Raw genomic sequence first — 20482 nt, forward strand, 5'->3', positions numbered from 1 at the left:
GTAAAGCACGCTATCGACTATGTTTACAACTCTGAAACATTTAATTCTGAGAAGAAAAATTAAAAACACATGTAGTAGGCTAGCTTGACCTTCAAATACTGCTCGTCTTCCTTTCCCCTTAACCTTTTTTACCGCTACTAGACGGCTCAGACAGCGTCTCCGACAGCGGCTCAAATACCAGGCTCAACGCGCCTCAAAACGGCGGAACACCCCGGGGAAAACTGAGCAGACGCCCCGGATCCCGCCTCTGCAGCGGGAGGAGGTGGGGCCTGCCTGGAGGAGGAAGACGCCACGCCCCCACGGGGGCGGGGCTGCCTCCCAGCCCCGACTTCCCCGGAGGCAGGGGAAGGAGCGGGGCCCGAAGTGACGTCATGCAGGAAGGCCGCCCCGGTTGGAGGGAAATTAGAAGAGACCGGGGCGGGAAGGGGGCGGAGTCTGGTTTCCTTGGTGACGGGCTGCCCAGCGGTCGCCTGGTAACCGGTCGCGGCGGTATTGGCGGCGACTGCGCAGGCGAGGAGGCCGCCTAGGTCTGTGGGCCCAGACCCGTGCGGGGCTCTTAATATTTGTTGTGCGATGGCGGCCGCCGCGGCAGTGGTTACGCCGTCGGGTGTGGAGGATGGGGTGTCCCGGTCCCGCGGCGAAGGGGCGGGGGAAGTGGTCGTGGAGCGGGGGCCCGGCGCGGCCTACCACATGTTCGTGGTGATGGAGGACCTGGTGGAGAAGCTGAAGCTGCTCCGCTATGAGGAGGACCTCCTCCGGAAGAACAATCTGAAGCCCCCGTCCAGGTGGGTGCCCTCGTCCTCCCGCCCCTGGGTACCGGCTGGGCGCTGGGGCGGTGCCTTCCTCCTTCCTTGCGGGGAACCCTGAGTCCGGGTCAGCAAGCCTCGCCTCCATCTTCCTAGCCAGGAAAGAGCGCTTCACTCCAAACTTGGGGACGGAGGGCTCTGCAGTTCAGAGTTTAGACTTGGTATTTTCTTAGAGACTAAAGTTTTGTAACGGCAGAAAGGACTGGAAGACAGCTTGTTCGTCTTGAAAGTACGCACCTCTACAAAATAGTATTTTTTCTTATAAAAGTAAAATACCTATTGTAGAGAACTCAGAAAAACACAAGAAAATGTGTAGAAAAATACTAACATCACCCATAGCCTCACTCCCAAAGATTGCTGCTGTTAATATTTTAGATCTATTTCTAGTTTTTATTTTCCTCTGGGAGAACCTGTCCCTGCAACTGGTGACTGTGGTGCCTAGGACCTTACTGAGCATTTTATAATACAGTTAGTAAAACTTGTTGACTAATTGCTGTTCTGAAGATTTCTACCTTTGCAATAACAGTACTCTTAGAAATTGAGAAGTGGAAAAGACACGTGAAATAACAACAATTGGAATTGTCTCCATCAGAACTCAAAGTTCTGCTCTTTTTCTTGTGAGAAGTCCATCCTATCCTGAAGCCAGTGCTGTTAGTTTGCTGAGGGTAATTGACAGCTAGCACTTTCTCCTCTAATCAGTGTTAGCTTAGTGATAGCCAGGCAAGTACGTTTTATAGCTTTTCTTTCCCATTAGTACTTACATTTGTTTATTTTATTATGTGAGATGCAATTCAGATTAAGAATCTGTAGTGCTTTCTCTTCTTAATAGCTATAGCTGGGCTCAAACAGTTACCTTGACAGTTACGATCTCATTCCTTGCTCTCTCCCAATAACTTGAATTGTAAGATATTGAATTATATGTAGGCTTTATGTCAACTGTCCATATTGCTACGTCAGTCCATAACAGGAGAAAAGTTAGAGGAAAGAGTAGTGTTGGTCGATCCATGATAGAAACTGTAGGATTGGGAGTTATTACTTAAATGGATTGGTCAGGATAATAAAAATAAACAACATTTACTGTGTTAGTAAAAATGCATTTTCCCCCCAACTATTTCAAGCTAGAAGAAAATGGCCTTAAAGGTCTATTGACCTCTATACTGCTTCCTCAGGAGTTCAGCAGGATAGTTTGAATCGTAGATTTGCGTGGGGACATGCTAGTTCAATGGTTCCCGAACTGTGGTCATCAGACCAGCAACATCAGCACCACCTAAGAACTTATTAGAAACGCGTGGCCACAGGCCCTTTCCTAGGGCTACTTTACCCGAAATTCCAGGGTACGACCTAGAAGTCTGCTCTAACAAACCTCCCAGATGGTTCTGATGCATGCTGAAGTTTGAGAACCACTGTCCTAGGTCTGCAGTATGTGTCAGTAACCGTACCTCTCTTTCGGAGTTACCTGCCCATAAGGAAAAGATGAGTTGTTAGTGGTGGGTGCTTTGAAGGGGTTGTGAACATGTACCTGAAAGAACATCATGGCTTTTTTTTTCTTCGGAGCTATCTGTTATCTTCCAGAACATTTACACATCCTACAGGAAGAAGTTAGAGAAACACAGATGAGTAGACTGCTAATTCTTATGAAGAATAGTTACAATAGTATAAATATAATTATGATAGTAATAGCTACACATAAAAAGGCAGAATAAGGTCTTTGATAAAACTGACTTGAATGTTATTACTAGCAAGTTTTATTTCTAACACGATTAGGTATAAATCATATTGATCTTCATAAGATTGATGTTAGTAGGCTAGGGGATTTAGCAAAAGTTAACAAACGTTTGTTAGACTGGGGATACATTCCTCAGTGGTTGTAAATCCTGACTGTACCTTACAACCATCTAGGAAGCTTTTGAAAGGTAACTATACTGGGGTTTCACTCCCAGAAGGTCTGATTTAATCCATGGGGGATAAAGCAATATTTGGTCCAGTAGCAATACTTGACAAGCTCAGGTGATTGAAATATGCAGCTAAGAACAACTATACAACTGTTTAACATAGCTGATAGATTAGGAACAGTAAGTAAAGATAGATACCAGTGACATTTTTTTTTAATGTGAAAATGAATAATGAATACTCATTAAGGTCTTTTTTTAAACTCTAAGATTCTCTTAATTCCAAATTACCATTTTCAGGAGGTACTCTCTCATTAATTATTTCTGACATAGAAATGATATGGTCAGAAGTTCTACATGCTCAGTTTTTTAACATGCCTTGCTTTTTCTGAATATAAGGTCTTTGATCTTATATGTTGTATATAGTAGTAAGTGCCCTAATCTTGCTGAATAGAAACTTTAATGTGAGTGCTTTGGCTTACTAGAAACTTCAAAGAGCGAATTATCATTGTCTTTTGATTTTAAAGCCATTTGAAAAAAAAAAGCCCTTTGGCAATTTTGGACTTAGTCCTTTTAGTTCACTAGGACTTACTTGCAATGTTTCATATTCTACCCTCCCCCTTGTTTTGAAACAGACACTATTTTGCTCTGCCTACCAACCCTGGGGAACAGTTCTACATGTTTTGCACTCTGGCTGCTTGGTTGATTAACAAAGCAGGAAGTCTCTTCGAGCAGCCTCAAGAATATGATGACCCTAATGCCACAATATCTAACATATTATCTGAGCTTCGGTCATTTGTAAGTGTAAACAACCCTCTTGTTTCTTCATGCTCTCACGTTATGAATTTTATTATTGATAACAACATAAATGCTAGCCTATTAGGTGAATTATCTGTGAATATCTATCTATATGTGCACACATATACAATTATATCTGGATTTATTTCCAGGTAAAACCTCAGGATGGATAGTTTTCCTTCTACAGAGTAATAGAAAACTAGGAAGCAAAAACACTGTATTTTGAAAGGGTACTTTGATTTAGTAGACCATGAAGCAGTTTGTACTTTTCATTTCAACTTTTCCTGGGGACAGGCAGTAAGAATTTTTGGCACATATATTACTAATTTTTGACAACTGAATCACTCTTATGTTTGTGATTTTATTATCCTTCATATGTTTGTTCAACAGTATGATACCAAGCTAGTAGTTTTACTGATTTTTCACGCTAACAAGATCAATAATTTGTTCTGCTGTCATGAGGTTATTGCCTTTTAATTTGATACTTTTGACAATAAGACATCTTCATTTTTCTTTAGTTTTTTTAATGAATCTTGGATTTAAAAAAAGACTAAAGAGGTGGATTTCTAAGAAGCAATCTAATTACAGTTATTTAAAATCATATTTGAGAAATGAGAAATAGAGAAGTGATACGTTTATTCAGCAGTACTTTGCTTAAAATGTTTTGATATTTGGTATATAAATAACAAATAACACCCTGTTTATCTTTTGTATTTCAGGGAAGAACAGCAGATTTTCCTCCTTCAAAGTTAAAGTCAGGTTTTGGAGAGCATGTCTGCTATGTTCTTGACTGTTTAGCTGACGAAGCATTAAAATATACTGGTTTCACCTGGAAAAGGTAAACACTACCCAACCTGGCAAAAGTTATCTTACGTGCATAGCTTTGTCTTCTAAGGGCTCAGAGCTATTTAACTGACCTAATAAGAAATATTTCCTCTTGACTGTTCCAAACTTAAAATGGCACAGGTGATTAGAAAAGTCAATATAGACAAAATTGGAGTATCTGGTGTCCCCCAACCCAGTTTTGATATTATTGTGTCCCTTCTCAGTTCAAATATATAATTATTAAAGGTTTAACTGTAACTGCATGTTCTTGTCAATTTAGGAAAATTTTCAAAGTCTCTGCATATACTTATTTATATATGCATAGAATATACATGGGGGTAAGTGAGAGCTGCACATTTAAGGAAAAACTGGAAATATAGTACAGCTGACTCTTGAACAACATGGGTTGAACTTCACAGGTCCACTTATACACAGATTGTTTTCAATAAATATATTAGACATTTTTTTAGAGATGTGTGACAATTTGAAACATTTTTTTCTGGTTTTACTGTAAGAATATAGTGTATAATACATACACAAAATATGTGTTAATTGACTTTATATTATTGATAAGGCTTCTGATCAACAGTAGGCTATTAGATAAGCTTAGGGGTGCCAAAAGTTACATGTGGTTTTAGACTGCATGGGGGGTCAGCACCCCTAACCCTCATGTCAACTATATTTCAAATGGGATTTCTCCTTATAGCATGTGGGCAAGAATAATACTAAATAAGCCACCAGGACACTCTCTTAGATATTAGGCACTGCTTCTGTCTCTGACATGACAGTGATTTGCTTTTGTTTCTGTTATGTTTATCCCATGGTATTAAAGTAATTTGTTTACAGGTCAGGCTTTGTTACTAGAAATACGGAATCTTCATGGGTGATTTCTGGTAGCTAGAATAGCATTTGCTATTTCATAGATTCTTAATAAATGTTGACCACATGGATGAGGGGATAAAATATTCAGAAACTGTCAATTTGTATAGGTTATAATTATAAAATAGATAAATTTGATTCTTTGAATATTGGAATTATTGATAGGTTAGAGATTGTGAAAGGCATGATTCAGTGAAAACATGTAAACGGTGATTTTGGATTAGAGCTAAATTCTGTAGAAAGGTTATGTTTTGTTCCTTATATTTTAATTTATATACAATTATATTTTCTCAGGTAAATAATTTACTCCTCATTAATAAGTACTTTTAAAACTTACTTGACTTAGGTTATCATTAGCTTGAACCATGTGAAATTACTGATCTCTTTTTGAACTAAAAATGCTAATTTTATATGCTTCAACTCAAACATTACCACCTAGTGCAATATAAAAAATGAGTTCATGGTCCACATTAGTTATTTACTAAAGTCCAAGAGAAGTTATGAGATCTGCTGCTACTTTTGCATTTTTAAAAATTATTAAATCTATTGCCTAATGCATTCTAAATTTACCAGAAGCTGTTGGTATCTCACCCACTATTTCAATTTTGTACTTTCTTTGTTTCTGGGCATATCTAGTTTTTGATCATGTTTTGTGTTTAAGTAATTTATAGGGACTCTAATAGGCATGAAGAAGAAAAAGGGGAATAAACATTGAAAATAGGCATTAAGAGAAAATATCAGCTATGTAATGTGTAAATTGAACAGATGTTACACATTTATAGATGATTATTTTATATATTTATACCAAAACAAATCTTAGAAGAACATTGCTTTTGAGATACTGTCTTGTTTTAATTAATAAAAAATAGGAAATTTATTCTTTAAAAAGATTGTTTTGCAGCACTTTCCTTCCTTAATATTTGAATGTTTATTTCTGTATTTTGTTAAGCTGTCTGTGGTATGGGTTTTTAAAATAAGTTTCCAGAAATAAACCCAAATACTTTTGGGTGTTTTTAACATGGGAAATACATGTCATTAATCTTGATGGAGAAATGATTATTCAATACTTAGTACCACTGATTTGATTTTGGAAATAAGAATAAAACTGGAGCCCTTCTTATTATTTCTACCAAAATAAATTTCAGACTGATCAAAGATGTAAATGTGAAAAATGAAACTATGGGAGTACTAAAATACAAAAGGCATGTTGTGAGAGGGAAAAGCCTTGTACATATGATATTAAAGCTAAGGTTCATGTGAGATAATGTAGCCAAGTAATAAGAATTGTAACAGTTCTGAATAGCCAAGATTATAATTAATAAACTAGGAAAAATATTTGTAAAACAGGTTAGGAAAAGCATTGTATTAAATACAGAAGGGCAAAGGGCATAAATACGCATTTTGCTGAAAAAGAAACACAAATAACCAATGAAAACATTGATATTCCACCACTCTCATGTGAAAGAAATGCAATTAAAACAAGAATGAGAGTTATTCACTTATATGATTGGCAAAGATATGTTTGCTTACCATATTGGTGAACATACGGATATGGAGACTATTGTTGGGAGTACAAATTAGGGTAACATTTTGAAAGTTGGTTTTGGCAATATTTAGCAAAACAAAAAAAAATGTATCTAGCAATGTCTGAACAGTATCTAGAAAACAAAGTTGTTGACTTAGCCGTTCTATTTGTACACATTTATTCTAAATGATATACATAATGCTAAATGCACAAGAATGATCTTTGCAATCTTGTCTAGTAAACTAGAAACACTCTTGATGTTTAGCCATAGGTTGCAAGTTAAATTTATTAGGTATTGGTAATGGAATGTAATGCAGCTGTGTAGAAAAAATAAAAATGTGTATATATCTACTTAAATATGTTATATTAATAAGTGAAGAAAGTACAGTGGATAACAATTTGCCTGCTATCATTCCATTTGTATAAACTTATTCTTTAAATTTGGGATAAACATTTTTGCTTCTTTGTAAGGAAAGTTTCAGGAAGACTGCATTAAGATTTAGCAGTGATTATGGAAGTGGGGGTGAAAAAGGACAAGATCTGGTATATAGGATATTCCTGATATTCACATCTTTCTGTGCTGCTAAACTGCCTCTCATCTCATATGTCTTATTATTTTAGGCCATCATACCCAGTGGAAGAATTGGAAGAAGAAACTGTGCCAGAAGATGATGCAGAATTAACATTAAATAAAGTAGATGAAGAATTTGTGGTATGTGTGTTGCTGAACTTTTTCTTCATTTTCACCTTTGAATTCCTTTCTTTTCTCTTAATTCCCCTTTTTTCTGGAATGTATTTATTTTCATTGTTTCTAGAGAAAAAAAGCTTTTAAACAATATCAAGTATCAGTTGTTTTAGACCTTTGGTTAAGTTAATGCTCATGTTCTCTTGATATCTAAATTTTAGCAGAGGTTCTTAAGCTATAGACAGGAAGTACTAGACCACGAGTTATATGAGTAAATACTTTAACAACCATTTGTGATCTTAAATAGGTCATAAATAATTTAGAACAGAACAATAGGATTAATACATTCTGCTTCATAAGAACATCATTCATTTCTTTGGAACTCCTTCATACTTCTAAAATTAGGATGTGTACTTCCCTGCTGGAATTTTACAAAATACTTATAAAATACCAACATTATTTAAATTGTTTGGCAGTATCTGGGCCTTTTCCCATTCTTAATACCCTATCCATAGTGTGAAAGTAAATGATCAGTCTTTACTATGGAATATGCTAGTAAAGCAGTAGAGACACAACGCTTTCTTAGAACCAGAGATGAACTGACCCTGCTATTTTTGGAAATATACATATGGTGCTGAAACTGAAATGGTGAGGGAAAAAAGTTATGGTGTATTTTACTATCATGAACCAATTATATTTTTCAGGTGAATTTTTAAATCAATAGATAATAAGTATGTTTTCAGTTTAAAGTAAAATACTAAGTTGCTATATGCTATAAAGACATTAATCACTGCACTATTTTGTATCAAATGCCGAGAATAACTATTAAATAAATTAGACTATTCCCGAATAGTAGATTATTATGTAGGCATTAAAAATTGTTTACAAAGGAATGGTAGTGACATGGGGGTGATAACTTACACTGTATGCATAAGCTTAACAATGTAAAATATGCAAAGAAAAGAATATATTAACATTAGTTGCATATGGGTGGAAAGATTATGGATTACTTTCTTTTCTCTGCAAAAAATGACCAATATTTACAGAAGGAAAAAGACCATTGTGAAACTAATCAATTTAAAGATACCTTTTTTTAATGTGATGAATTTTAAGAGTTAAGGTAAAAATACATTCATTCTGCATGTTTATTGAGCATCTAGTATGTATAACAGGCCCTGGGCAAGACCCTGGGGGTACTGCATGTGCAAAAGCTCTGAAGCAGAAAGGATCTTAACATGATGAAAGAACTGAAAAAAAAAAAAACTGTGGCCAGATCTCCTGAGTGAGGGGAGAATAGTTTAAGATTAACGGGAAAGTTAGACCAGGTCCAGATCATTGGGGGCAGTTTAAGGAGCTTAGACTTTATTTTTTGTGTAATGGATCTTTCCATTTGAGCTCAGAAAATTCTGTTTTATATTATAAATATTATTATTTCCATTATATTTTAAAATATATTATAAAATATAAACTATTATATCCTCATATATTCCCAGTTGTTCACTTCATTTATTTTACTCAGGTATTTTCCTCATCTTGTCTTTTCAGTAACTATTTATTAGTTATTAGTTAATAGTTTATCAACTGATACCTGGTCCTAGTGCATCAACATTTAGCTTCAAAGACATAAAGCTCAAAACTGCCAGTCAGGAAAAAAAGTTCAAAAATCTACTAGTTGGAAGGAAAACGCTTATGAGGGCAGAAAACAGCTTTGTACTTTTTTTGTATCTCTAGTTCATTGTGTAGTGGCTGGTGTATAATAGCGTTTATTAAATATTTGAATATAAAGTCAGCTGTCAAGACAATGCTGTGTAAATTATCAAAATTATAGCTAACTTTTTTTTGGAGAGCCCTTTAAAGTTCAAAGCAGCAGTATTAGTGTGAAATTAGAGAAACAAATTTTTTGTTTCTAGAAAGCAGCCTCTGCACATTTCTCTCCAACTTTGAGGTAAAAAGACTTTATATTGTCATAAGACAAGCTGAAGGCCTTAGAGTTGCATCTGAGGCTATTAGTTCTCTTATGTCATATATCTTGAATTTTTTCTTTCCATATTTTCTCACTGTCATCATGTTATTCTAAGGAGCCCTTTCTTACCTCTTCCATTCCTCTTGCTAAGGAGAACTGGATTGGTTGTCAAAAAGCATTTGCATTATGGCATGTTACTTCATTTTGTTGCCAGAGTTTGTGGGGTGGTTCAAGAATGGTAAAGATCATTTCTGACAGAGTAAAATTCTGCTATAATTCTTTGGAAACTAGAAACCTTCAGTTTTAGAGTGGCCAGTGAAGACAGGCAACATGGTTAATAGTTGGGGAAAAAAAAAAAAGGAAGTATAGTTCACAACAGAATATTCTTACCTGCTGTACATAATCATATCCTTAGTAACTGGCAGTAGGAAAATTAAGAGGGTGGATATTAGGCAAAGAAATAGTAGAACTTATTGAGTGCCTTTTAAATTACAGAAATTTGAATCCTCAAGTTATTTTAAAACTTTTTTCAAAGTCTCTTTATATTCAGATTCCTTTTCAGTGCTCTCTTAATATTTAGCAACTTAAATCCTTTTTTTAGTACCTAATGTTAAAGCTTTTTACCTGTTATGGTTTCGTACAATTCAACAAGTACTTATTGATCCTTATGTAAACAGTACTGATTAGGTTATTGTAAAAGCATTATAAACTCTCTCTTTCCAAAGGCATTGAGTCATTGGCATTTGAGTCATTTACTCTGGTTGTTCAGTAGACCATCATTAGAATAAACACATGATGACTAATAGACTGAGCTGTTTTTCAAAGGTGTAAATTTGCATCTATGTTTAAGATTTAAAATGTAAACAGATCATTTGGTCAACACCTTTGTGCACTACTTCCCCAGATCACTGAAAGTAAATGTCACTTGAGTGTATGGAATCTATATTTATATTGTTTCATATTTTACTAAAATCTTTCCAGTTCCCCAAAGATTAGCGTAATTGTCATATTTTACCTCATTGGCCCCACCTCTGGAGTTTCTGAGTAGATCCAGGGGAGCCTTAGAATTTGCATTCTCACAAGCTCCTAGAGGATGCAGATGCTGGTGGTCTCAGAACCACATTTTGAGAACCACTGTTTTACATACTTTGAAATTCTTTTTCTTCTTCTCACACCTGCGAGTTGGGGCATGGGCAGACCCAGAGGGGGTACATACTTCTAAATTCTTGAAGATAAGGATTATCTCCGCATGCTGTCACTGCATTTTTGTCTTAATGCATGTGGGAGTGCCCTTCGAACAATACCCACTGGTTTATTTTTTTCTTTACAAGTCTTGAGGACTATGTTGACTTTATTACCATGTCCTCAAGATTGGGATATTCTTGTTAAATTTGTTTGACCCAATACGTCATTTGTCACCACAAAGACAAAGACATTTGAAGAGAAAGGGGAGCTTATATTTTGTCCTTCATGTTTATAGAACCTGTTCAGACTTCATGTTTACTGTAAATTGGAGAAGGGATTGCCTTTCAAAGGGTCACTTCTGAACCCAGCCCCCCACACCAATTTGCCCAGGGATCAGAACCACTTCTATCTTTTTAGATAGTTAATATCTATAGATACAAGATTAGTATCTTAAATATAAATATAACTATTTATATAAATATATATAGTTATATTTATATTTATCTTTCATATCTTTAAATAGATTTAACATTTTAATATCTTTATATAGATTTAGAGGCCAGGGCCAAGTAATACTGATGACTTAACTTACTAGCTTATTATTTAAGCACACAAGAGATGAGATGTCAAAAATATGTATCAATATGATTGATCCCTGGAGCAGGTGAAAATATTCTGTCTCTCAGCCTCTCTTTTTTTGTCCATTTTAGTCACATTACTCAAAATTTCCATTATTGTCTTCCACTATCTCTTTATTTCAGATAGGCCACTTGGAACTGTTTCTTGTTCTGTTCTTATTTTTATCAATGGCACCCTTCCTTCTCTTTTTTTTTTTCTTTCTTCAATGACTGTAAAAAGGCTCTTTTTAAAATGGTACCATCAAAGCCCCCAAAAACTGATGAATAGCTAATAACATTATGCCCTACTTTATGCATACTACTAGGCTTTTAGATACCCTTTCCTGCATTAGTCTATACATACAGCTTAGTATATTGTGTATGTGAAAGCTGTAAATATATTTTTTAAATTGTAACTTCTTACAATTTTTAACTTATAAAACTCTTCTTTTCCCAAGGAAGAGGAGACAGACAATGAAGAAAATTTTATTGATCTGAACGTTTTAAAGGCCCAGACCTATCGCTTGGTGAGTTCTATGGGATACACATATAACTAACAAGTGGTCAGCACATTGTTCTGCCGGAAATTGAAATAAGTAGAAACTATTGTTGGCCCTTGTTTTGTGTGTCTTTTGAAAAGTAGCTCTCAAATATTGTTTTCCTGCATATAAAATGTTATGATTATAACAAATATAAAATTCAGAGAGGTAAGTCTTCCTCTCTATAAAATTAAGTGCTTCTCACGTAAACTAAAAATAATTTATTTGCCTCATGTTATTTTTTATTATGAAAAGACATATATTATTTGATTTCAAATTATTTTCCATTATAACAGGCCAGTATTGAATGGTCTCCATTGTAAGAAAATACTTAAATGATAATTATTTGAAATAAAATGGATTATATTAAGATTGACATATGCATAGCTAGTCATTGCTTTAAGTCAGTTTTTGCTGTTTTAATTAGAAATAAATCTAGTCTATAGAAGAAAACCTATTCAATGAGGTATTTCAGAGTACACATGGGATTTTTGTATTTTCTCATATGTATATTTCAATAAAGTGATACTTATTGTATGCTCAAAAAAGTACATATGGAATATAATATTATTTGTCCTTAATGTTTCTTGTCTAAAATCTGCAAACAAGTTTGATCTCGTTTTGGTTTCAGATCATGAAGACTTCCTTGTTCACCCTACCCCAGGATGGTCTATTCATTGGCCACTTACTGCTGTAGTATTGTTAGGCAGCATTCGTGTTGTTATTAATGATATGCATTTGTTTTCTGCCCAACTTGAGGTGTAAGATACCATAACATTGCAGCTAACTTGCCTAAGTGTGTGATTTGACTTTAATATTTTTAATACTTAATAGGTGTCTGACCTTGGGCAGATTTCCAAACTTACTGCATCTCTTAATTGAGGATAAAAATACTACATTTTTCATAGGTTTTAAAAGAGTTACTACATGCAAAGTATTTATAACAATGTCTGACATATAGAAGTGCTCAAGAAGTGTTGGTAAAAATCAAAACTACATTCTACCTCCCAAATCTGATTTGTATAAGGGCATAGATAACGGGATAACTATTATTTTTTATGTTCTCCATAGTGTAATACAGAAGATACTGGATAAAATACTTCTTATATGAATGAATGTGTTTATTGTTCAACTGAAAAGAATATCAGAATAATAAGTTAACATGTAAATCCAAACAAACTTAACTTCAGTTGTAATAATACATTTGCAGATAACTTTGCAGTTTTTGAAGTACTTTAAAATACATCCTTTCCTGGCCTTGTGAGGTATTTGGCTAGATGTTGTTATCTCCATTTTACAGATACAAAAAGTGAAATTTATAGTCATGGGACAGTTTAATCTTTTAAAAAACTACATAAATTACAGTAGCTGAATTTGAACTCAGTTTCTCCAAACTCCTAAGTCTTTTTTTTCCCCCTTTACCTCATAACAGGAGTTCAGCAGGGTAGGTGTGGTTTGATTCCTGCCTTAAGCAAGGGCACTCTAGTGCTTTGTATTCCTGTATGTGTTAAAGATGATGATGATAAAGTTTAAAACATGGAGAAAAAAACAAAAGTAGAGAGGAATACACAGTTATTCTCAGAAAGAAATTGTCATTTGTATCATTCATTCTAATATTGATAATATAAATAGCTGTAAAGGCCACCTGAGATTCCTTCTGGGCAAGGCATTTTGAGTATTGGGAAGGAGAAAAGTAATTTAATTTGTTTCTACCACTGCTCTAAGTCCCTCTTGGTCTTAGTATCAGTTTGTCACCTTAAGCCATAGAAGGAAGGTTTTTTCCCCCTACCTGTGTCTTTATAAATATCTAGGTGTTAGAGCCTTTGGACAACAATTATATTAAAGTATACCCTTTCAAGCTAAGACTATGTGTGGTTGCATTTTCACAAGAGGAAGAAGTCTGAACACCCGGTGTTTGTGGATGGTCAGTCATGAAGTACTAATGAGGCAGAAAACCCTTTCATATTTTAAGAAATCTGGCAAGCTTATGATAGCCCACTAAAGCCATCTGCCTGAGACAGCTGGACCTGACTGTAGTTTATAAGGGCTCAGGCTGCTGTTTCCCCAAGAGAGAATTGTTACATAGGTTAGTAATGTAGATTTAAGATTTTGTTTCATACAGCAGGTGAACTCACAAGGCAGAAGAAATACTATTTTAGTAAAGTTGAATGAGATGAATTCTTCATTAGAACAAGAATGATACATACTATCTAGGAAATTGATACATATTATGTTTACACAAAATGTATGTGACTGTGCCAGCCCAGCAATGTATGGATCACAGCAATTCCTCTCTACCTGTGGTTTTCAAACAATAGGTGCTTCTTCAGTCATTTTCTAGCCTCTCACTGTGCTTATGTTTATTCACAGATCCTGGCATTATATTAATTTCTGATTTGTCATCTGTCTCAACCACTCATGTAGACTCTAGAGTAGGAGCTTTTTTCACTGCTTTTTCACATGTTCCTAGTATGTAGAAAGATACTGAATAATATCAAATGAATACACACATGAATGCTAGCTATTTTATAATTTTATAGTCAGGGTATTGTTTAGTTTTCATAGAGAAAAGAATTTCTCAACAATACTTTCTTCCTCTTCTGTGTTCTATGTAGGATAATGCAGGGAGAAACCTATTTATAATCCTTTCTTTCATTAAATAAAATGAAATTAAGACCCTGAAAAGTGTACTCTTACATAGCATGATAATCCAAGAAGATGGGTATACATAAGCATTTTCCTGAGATTTGTGGTAAATGGAGCAAGAGAGAATGTAAATGAAAAAGATGTATGTTGTAGATTGTGTTCTCTGGAAGTAGACACTAAAACAGAGTTTGGGGTACAAGATGTTTGTTGTGAAAGGAAGGGGAAGACATTGGACTGAGGGAGAAGTCTAGCTGCCATTCAGGTCTGCAAAGCATTGGCCAACTGTGAGGAGTTGTGGAGCAACTGTTGTCTTGGCTCAGTCCCTGGAGTCACACTGGCCTGGGAACAGCATATCTCCAGTTGAGGTGGCTCTGCAGGTGAGTCAGCCTGAGGGAGCTGACGTAGGAGCTACCTGCTGGCCACCCTGCAGCTGAGCAGCAAGTCTTTGCTTGAAGGGTGACATGGTGGTCCATCTTCCTGACTACCACAATGCATCTGAAGCCTGTAACTGCTAATTTGAAGAATTTGTAAAGCAATACTGTGTGCCCATTAACTAAACTTTGAAATGTCTACCTAATTGGATCATGACACAGCAGTAGTGTTTCATGAACATTGAAAATGGTGTTCTAAGAAAATGGCTTATCTATTGATGATGAATGCTTATAGTGATGAAATTGGGTTGTTTTGGAACTGGGTGTTTTTTAGAACATCTGTATACTTTGAAGTTTAAAAAATGTTTTTTAAAGTGAGTAATTTCCCCCTCTAATTCTCTTACCCTAATTATGGTTTTGCCAAATGTATTTTCAATAACTCCTATAACTAGTAAGGGATTGTTTTATCTTCCAAAGATTTTGGTTAGTTGTTTGAATTTTGATACAGCTTTTCATAGAAGGAAAAAAGTTATGAATGGGTATTAGTCTTCAAGGCTAGTCCACAAAGTTCCGTATTTTCTCTGTCCATCTGATTTGTGAATATTCTTAAAATCTGAAATTTAGCCAAAGCCTCCTTGGGAGTGGTCATGGGGGAGGACAGTGGTGCTATATTAAAGCTCTGAAAGCTGGGCAGAGCTTGTAATGGTTAGGGGTACAGTAGAACCTGGCATTGTATTAATTTCTGATTTGTCTGTTGTCTACCTCAACCACTCAAATGTAGACTCCTCTAGAGATGTGAGGGGTGGGAGCAGGAAAGGACAGCTCTGGTGGCAAAGTGCTAGGCAGGTGTTCTGATCATTCCTATTTCTAACATGAGTGACCAGTTAGGAACTGCCTTTCTGTTCATAGTAGCTAGGCTGTTATTGTGAGTGGTCTTTGTAGCCCCCTACATTCTGAAGCTCCATAGAATGGCAGCAGCGGTGTTCTGCAGCATACCGCAGATGTGTCATTCTCCTCCGCCGGTGACAAAAAGATGGGAGGGAAGCTATGCGCTCTCTAAATTCTATTTTTAAATGTCCATCACTTCATTTCAAAACATTTTTTTCAAATATGCCATAGATACCATTCTTCCTTGAGATGCTAAATTTGACGTTTTAGAAACCAAATCCTGAGTTACAAGCATAAAAACAACTATCTCAAAAGGTTTAAACACAATTGGTTTTTAATTACTTAGCAAAAAATTCATTGTACCAAGAATGACAGAATTTTTAGCTTAAAAAGCAAAAGCTGTAAAGGAAGTAAAAATCTGGGCTTAGAATAAAAATGCCATTTCAGTTTTAGTTTAGAGTGTCATTATGGCAAGTCTGCAATATTGTAACTAAAAGGGGGAAGAAGATGAATCTACTTTGGTTAATATCTTAAATACTTTAAATTTTCTTCATTTTATATATGATTTACATTTAACTTTTCGACAGAATGTCCTTTCTGAGTAATACAAAAAAAAAAATACTGTTCTACAATATAACTTGCCCTATTGGTTACCACTGGTTTTGATTCCTGCTTGAGGAAAATAGTTTTTCTTTTCCCTTCCTAAGATATTTGAGTGTTGGTCCTCCTTTCTGGGTGTGTCTGAGAAGTCTGTGGTTGGTATTTAGAAACAATTAAAGTGCCACATGTTTCAGTGTGATGGAACACATAATGACTGTGTAAATGCTTTTATTAATCTGGTAACTAATATGCACCAGCCAATCACTTTTACATCTGGAGGGAACAGGAAATACAGGTTATAGAAAAAGCTGTACCCCTCACTGCTCAGAAGAGGCTCAAATGCCAGTTCTTGTGCAATGTAATAGGGTTTTACCTGTCTTTACTGTAGCTTTAGAATCCACACTTGAAATAGGAAGGATCATTCTTTCCATCCTAGTTTTATTATGAGCTGAGCAAGAAGTAGGAAGCTAGGTCTTTTCAAGGTGCTTTCCAGATCTGAGTCCATACTTTCAAGGTTGATGCTATGGCAGAAGAGTAGCCTTAGATAAAATCCTGACTGTGCATCACAGCCACATGGCCACAGCAAATTAACCTGCCTGTGACTCTTCATTATCTGTAAAATGGGGAAATAATTATTTTCAGGGTTGTTTTGAGATAAATATAACCTAACTTGTGGACAGCACCTAGCATGTAAGAAACTTCTCACACTTCTTATTTTGTATAATTTTTCACCTTGCCTAGAGATTGAAATTAATAGTAGAATAGACAAATCCCCAATTTTTCAGTACAAATAAGTTTCTAGATTGCCATGAGTATTTTTGAGTAAGAAGCTTACATAGGATCTAAGTTATCAAGGAGCTTGCAGTTTGATGTAAATTAGGAAGTCTTGGTGATGTTATAGCTTTATTTTAATCTGTCTCATGGATTATTACTGAAGGCTCACTAGACTAAATCTGCTGTCACATAAGATTGCTCCTACAGAAATGACAAAGGAGATTTGGTAAAAAGTAATATGATATTTTTCCAGGAATCATTTTAGAGCTGTCATTTTACAAATGGACAGGTTATACTTCAAATCAACACTAATAGCAGACATTTATTAGATAATTCATATATTAGATGGGTACACAGAATATGTGCTTTTTCACTCCTCTATAAACCTATATTCTTTAAATCCACCCTCCCCACACCCAGCTATCCATCCCTAGAAGTGTTAGGGCTTTCAATATGTAATTATTGATTTTCATCCAGGACACACTAAGAGGTGTTTGTGCCGCCTTTGAAATATCATATCCATCCCTGCAGCTGTCTTTCAAGGCCAGGTCCTCTTCATTTCCTGTCTGGATTATGTCAGTAATGTCCTAAATGTCCTTTGATCTTTATCCTTCAATCTCACTGCCACATTTTTCAAAAATATTTTTCACCCTACTCTTGTATCTTACCAAAGCATGATGTTAGCAAGTCATTCTGAGTTCAGTAACTTTGGATGGCTTTTCACTGCTTATAGGTCAATTTATGTTATAAAACAAACTTTTGGTCTGGCTTTCAAGACCCTTAGCAGTTTGACAACTGTCCACATAGCTGCCCTTATTTTCTTCCACTGTAATAATTTTATTCCAGGTAGATGGGTTCCTTCATAGGTTTTCAAACACCTGATGAGCATATCTACTCCCATCCCATCCCATCCTCTTTTCCTTTGTCTCTTATCTAAAATGCCTTGCCATCATCTCTCTAGCATTTAAATGTTCAACGTTCAGCTCAAATTTTGCCTCCTTAGTGACTCCTTCCCTTATCACCCAACTCCATTTAATCCTATGGTCCACAAATCTATGATCCATAAATCTTCACAAAATATAACTAGGATGTTCTTTCATGAGGATTTTGTTTTATTCATTGTCCCTGGAATAGAACAGTACCTGACATGTAGTATGCACAAATAAAGATTTGTTGGATAAATAAAGTCATTTTACCTTGCCTATAACTCTTTGCCTTCCCTCTGGCTTAGAGGACAAAATTCCCATTCCTCAAACTAGCTTCTAAGGTCTTTCACAAAGTATTCGACTTTCTTTTACCCCCAATGCTCACTTCTAAGATTAGACAGGTTATGTAATTTGACCAACAGTTTTAATTTGTTGATCCATGTAGAGTTTATTTGGGTGTAAGATGTGAGGGAGGAGTCCATCTAGTTTTCTCCAAATGGATAGCCTGTTATCACCATTTAATTGAATAGTTGAGTTTTCCTCACTGATTTGCATTGTCTTGTATGTAGTAAGCAATGCAGGTGGGATTTGAGCAGAGATGGGATTCCAAACCCATTCTCTTAACATTTACACCATGCTGTAGCGATTCTACAGACAACTTAGTTCCCTTTACATTGGGCCCTGGAACTATTGAGTCCTGACATTAATTGGACTTCCAGGGTCCTCAGCAGGTATATGAACTGAACTCTTCACATGTTTTTGGGCACCCGTATCCATGAGGTTGCCTTGTAGAAATGAAGCCTTATAGAAATGCAGGCCATAAAGAATTAAACTTATTTTGCATACTCTACACCACCAAGTGTAATAATGTCCACAGTAGTTTCTCCATACATGCTTCTTGGGCTATTTTCTTTTGGTTTATTTTAGGAAAATAAAAAATCAGAGATGATTATACCTTAGTACTTAGTGCACTTTTAAGTAGTTAAAGTAGTAGCAAAGGTAGGCATTTGATACAGTAAACAGAAGTGATATTGGGTGTTGAATTCTCATTCAAAAAGAATTTCAGGTTTCTCATTAGAAAATTTAATTGATTTGTGTGCATTTGAGGAGCTAGCTCTTTTTCTGATTTGTGGGAAAATAATTTATTCAAATCATTTACATTACTCAGGATAAAGTTTATTTTGATAGTCTTAAATTGAACTTTAAAAAAACTTACATAAACTTCATATATTTAAAGACAGAGGCTACCATCTATTTCTTTTGAGAGATTATATGCAAGGTTTAATTTATTCAGAACAAATCTGAAAATAATTTTTGTATGGTATTTTAACTTTTTTTCATAGTAATATAATATTAAATCATGTAAAACCTGATTTGGAAAGAAAATAGTGAATCAAACTAGTAATTTATGTTTCTTTAATTGTAAGAAGAATTGACTTGTAGAGACATGAAAAGTTTTAACTCTGCCTTAAATATGATATGTTAAAAATCATTGGATTTGAGGAAACACTTCTTGATTGAAATAATAACTTGTTTTTTATCCCTCCATCTAGCTTCTTATTGATGGTAAAGAAAGAGGGACACTAAATAACTTTTAGTTATTTATTAACTTTAGTTAGTTATATTAAATTCATAGTAATACCACATATATTATATTTAGTACTTAACTTCTTGGCCATCTATTCTATTCTGAACAGCATCAAATGAGGAAGAATGCAGATAAGGTCTCTGAGCAACCAAAATAAGTATGACCACTTCCATTTAAAAAATACCTATGAAGAGTCCCAATCTCACCCCATTCCTGAGCTCTCACTTTACCCCCCTGTATCCTTATTATGCCTAAATCCTAACAAGCTTGGATATTACCTTTCTAAACCCACAGGAGTTTAGGAGGTGAAAGAGGTGCTACAGGCAATCAAGCCAAAATTGATCACTGGCATCCTAATAACAAGAGAAGCTATAGAAACACTTTAAAAGCAGACTGAAGAATGCAAAGATAATAGCGATCTGGGATCATGTAGTGTGGGTTCAGTCATATCCAGATTTCTCAACTCTGAGGGCACCATTACATAATAGTACAGTAAGAGTCATCAACAAAATGTTAAGTTATGACCAGTAATTGTCAGCATTTACCAGTATCCAGTATTCAGTCTGACAGTGGTGCCTCATCCTCTTAAAAGCTAGGGATTTGGGCTCTGGTAATTGAAGACTCAGATACCTTCCCTCACGCTGGCTTCATTACTAGTTCAGTGTTGAGATCTTCTGGCCCTCCCGTCATCTCCTATTTTCATCTGGAAGTCTGTGAATCCAGTTTCTGCTCAGAACCTCATGATCTGGGTTCTCCTGGGCAGGCTCCCATCTGAACTATGATCTCTCTGCAACTTGCAACTTCAGGTCTCTGTTCCCAAGGAAATGTCTTCTTATGGATACCTGAGCCTTGAACTTCACTTTTGAGTCTTCCCATGCAGCCATATATGTTCCCCTTGCCAGACAAGATGTTTCTCAATCAGTCATCAATAGAAGTATTCTAGGTTTGCCATAATTAGTCCAGTTTTAGAAACACCAT

The 20482-nt window shown here is 35.5% G+C and overlaps 1 protein-coding gene across 1 annotated transcript in view; it reads left to right on the top strand.

The window, feature by feature from the left end:
• Positions 1–448: 448 nt before the first annotated feature.
• Positions 449–20482, top strand: part of IFT57 (intraflagellar transport 57) — a 47561-nt gene continuing 27527 nt past the window's right edge. Inside the window, exons 1-5 of the mRNA XM_017672186.3 lie at positions 449–785; positions 3331–3493; positions 4213–4331; positions 7344–7434; positions 11631–11699. Coding sequence (XP_017527675.1) covers positions 574–785; positions 3331–3493; positions 4213–4331; positions 7344–7434; positions 11631–11699 — 654 coding nt within the window. The 5' untranslated portion in view covers positions 449–573. The remainder of the gene's footprint in view (positions 786–3330; positions 3494–4212; positions 4332–7343; positions 7435–11630; positions 11700–20482) is intronic.

Source organism: Manis javanica, chromosome 3, assembly GCF_040802235.1.
Source record: "Manis javanica isolate MJ-LG chromosome 3, MJ_LKY, whole genome shotgun sequence".
Taxonomy (NCBI): Eukaryota; Metazoa; Chordata; class Mammalia; order Pholidota; family Manidae; genus Manis; species Manis javanica.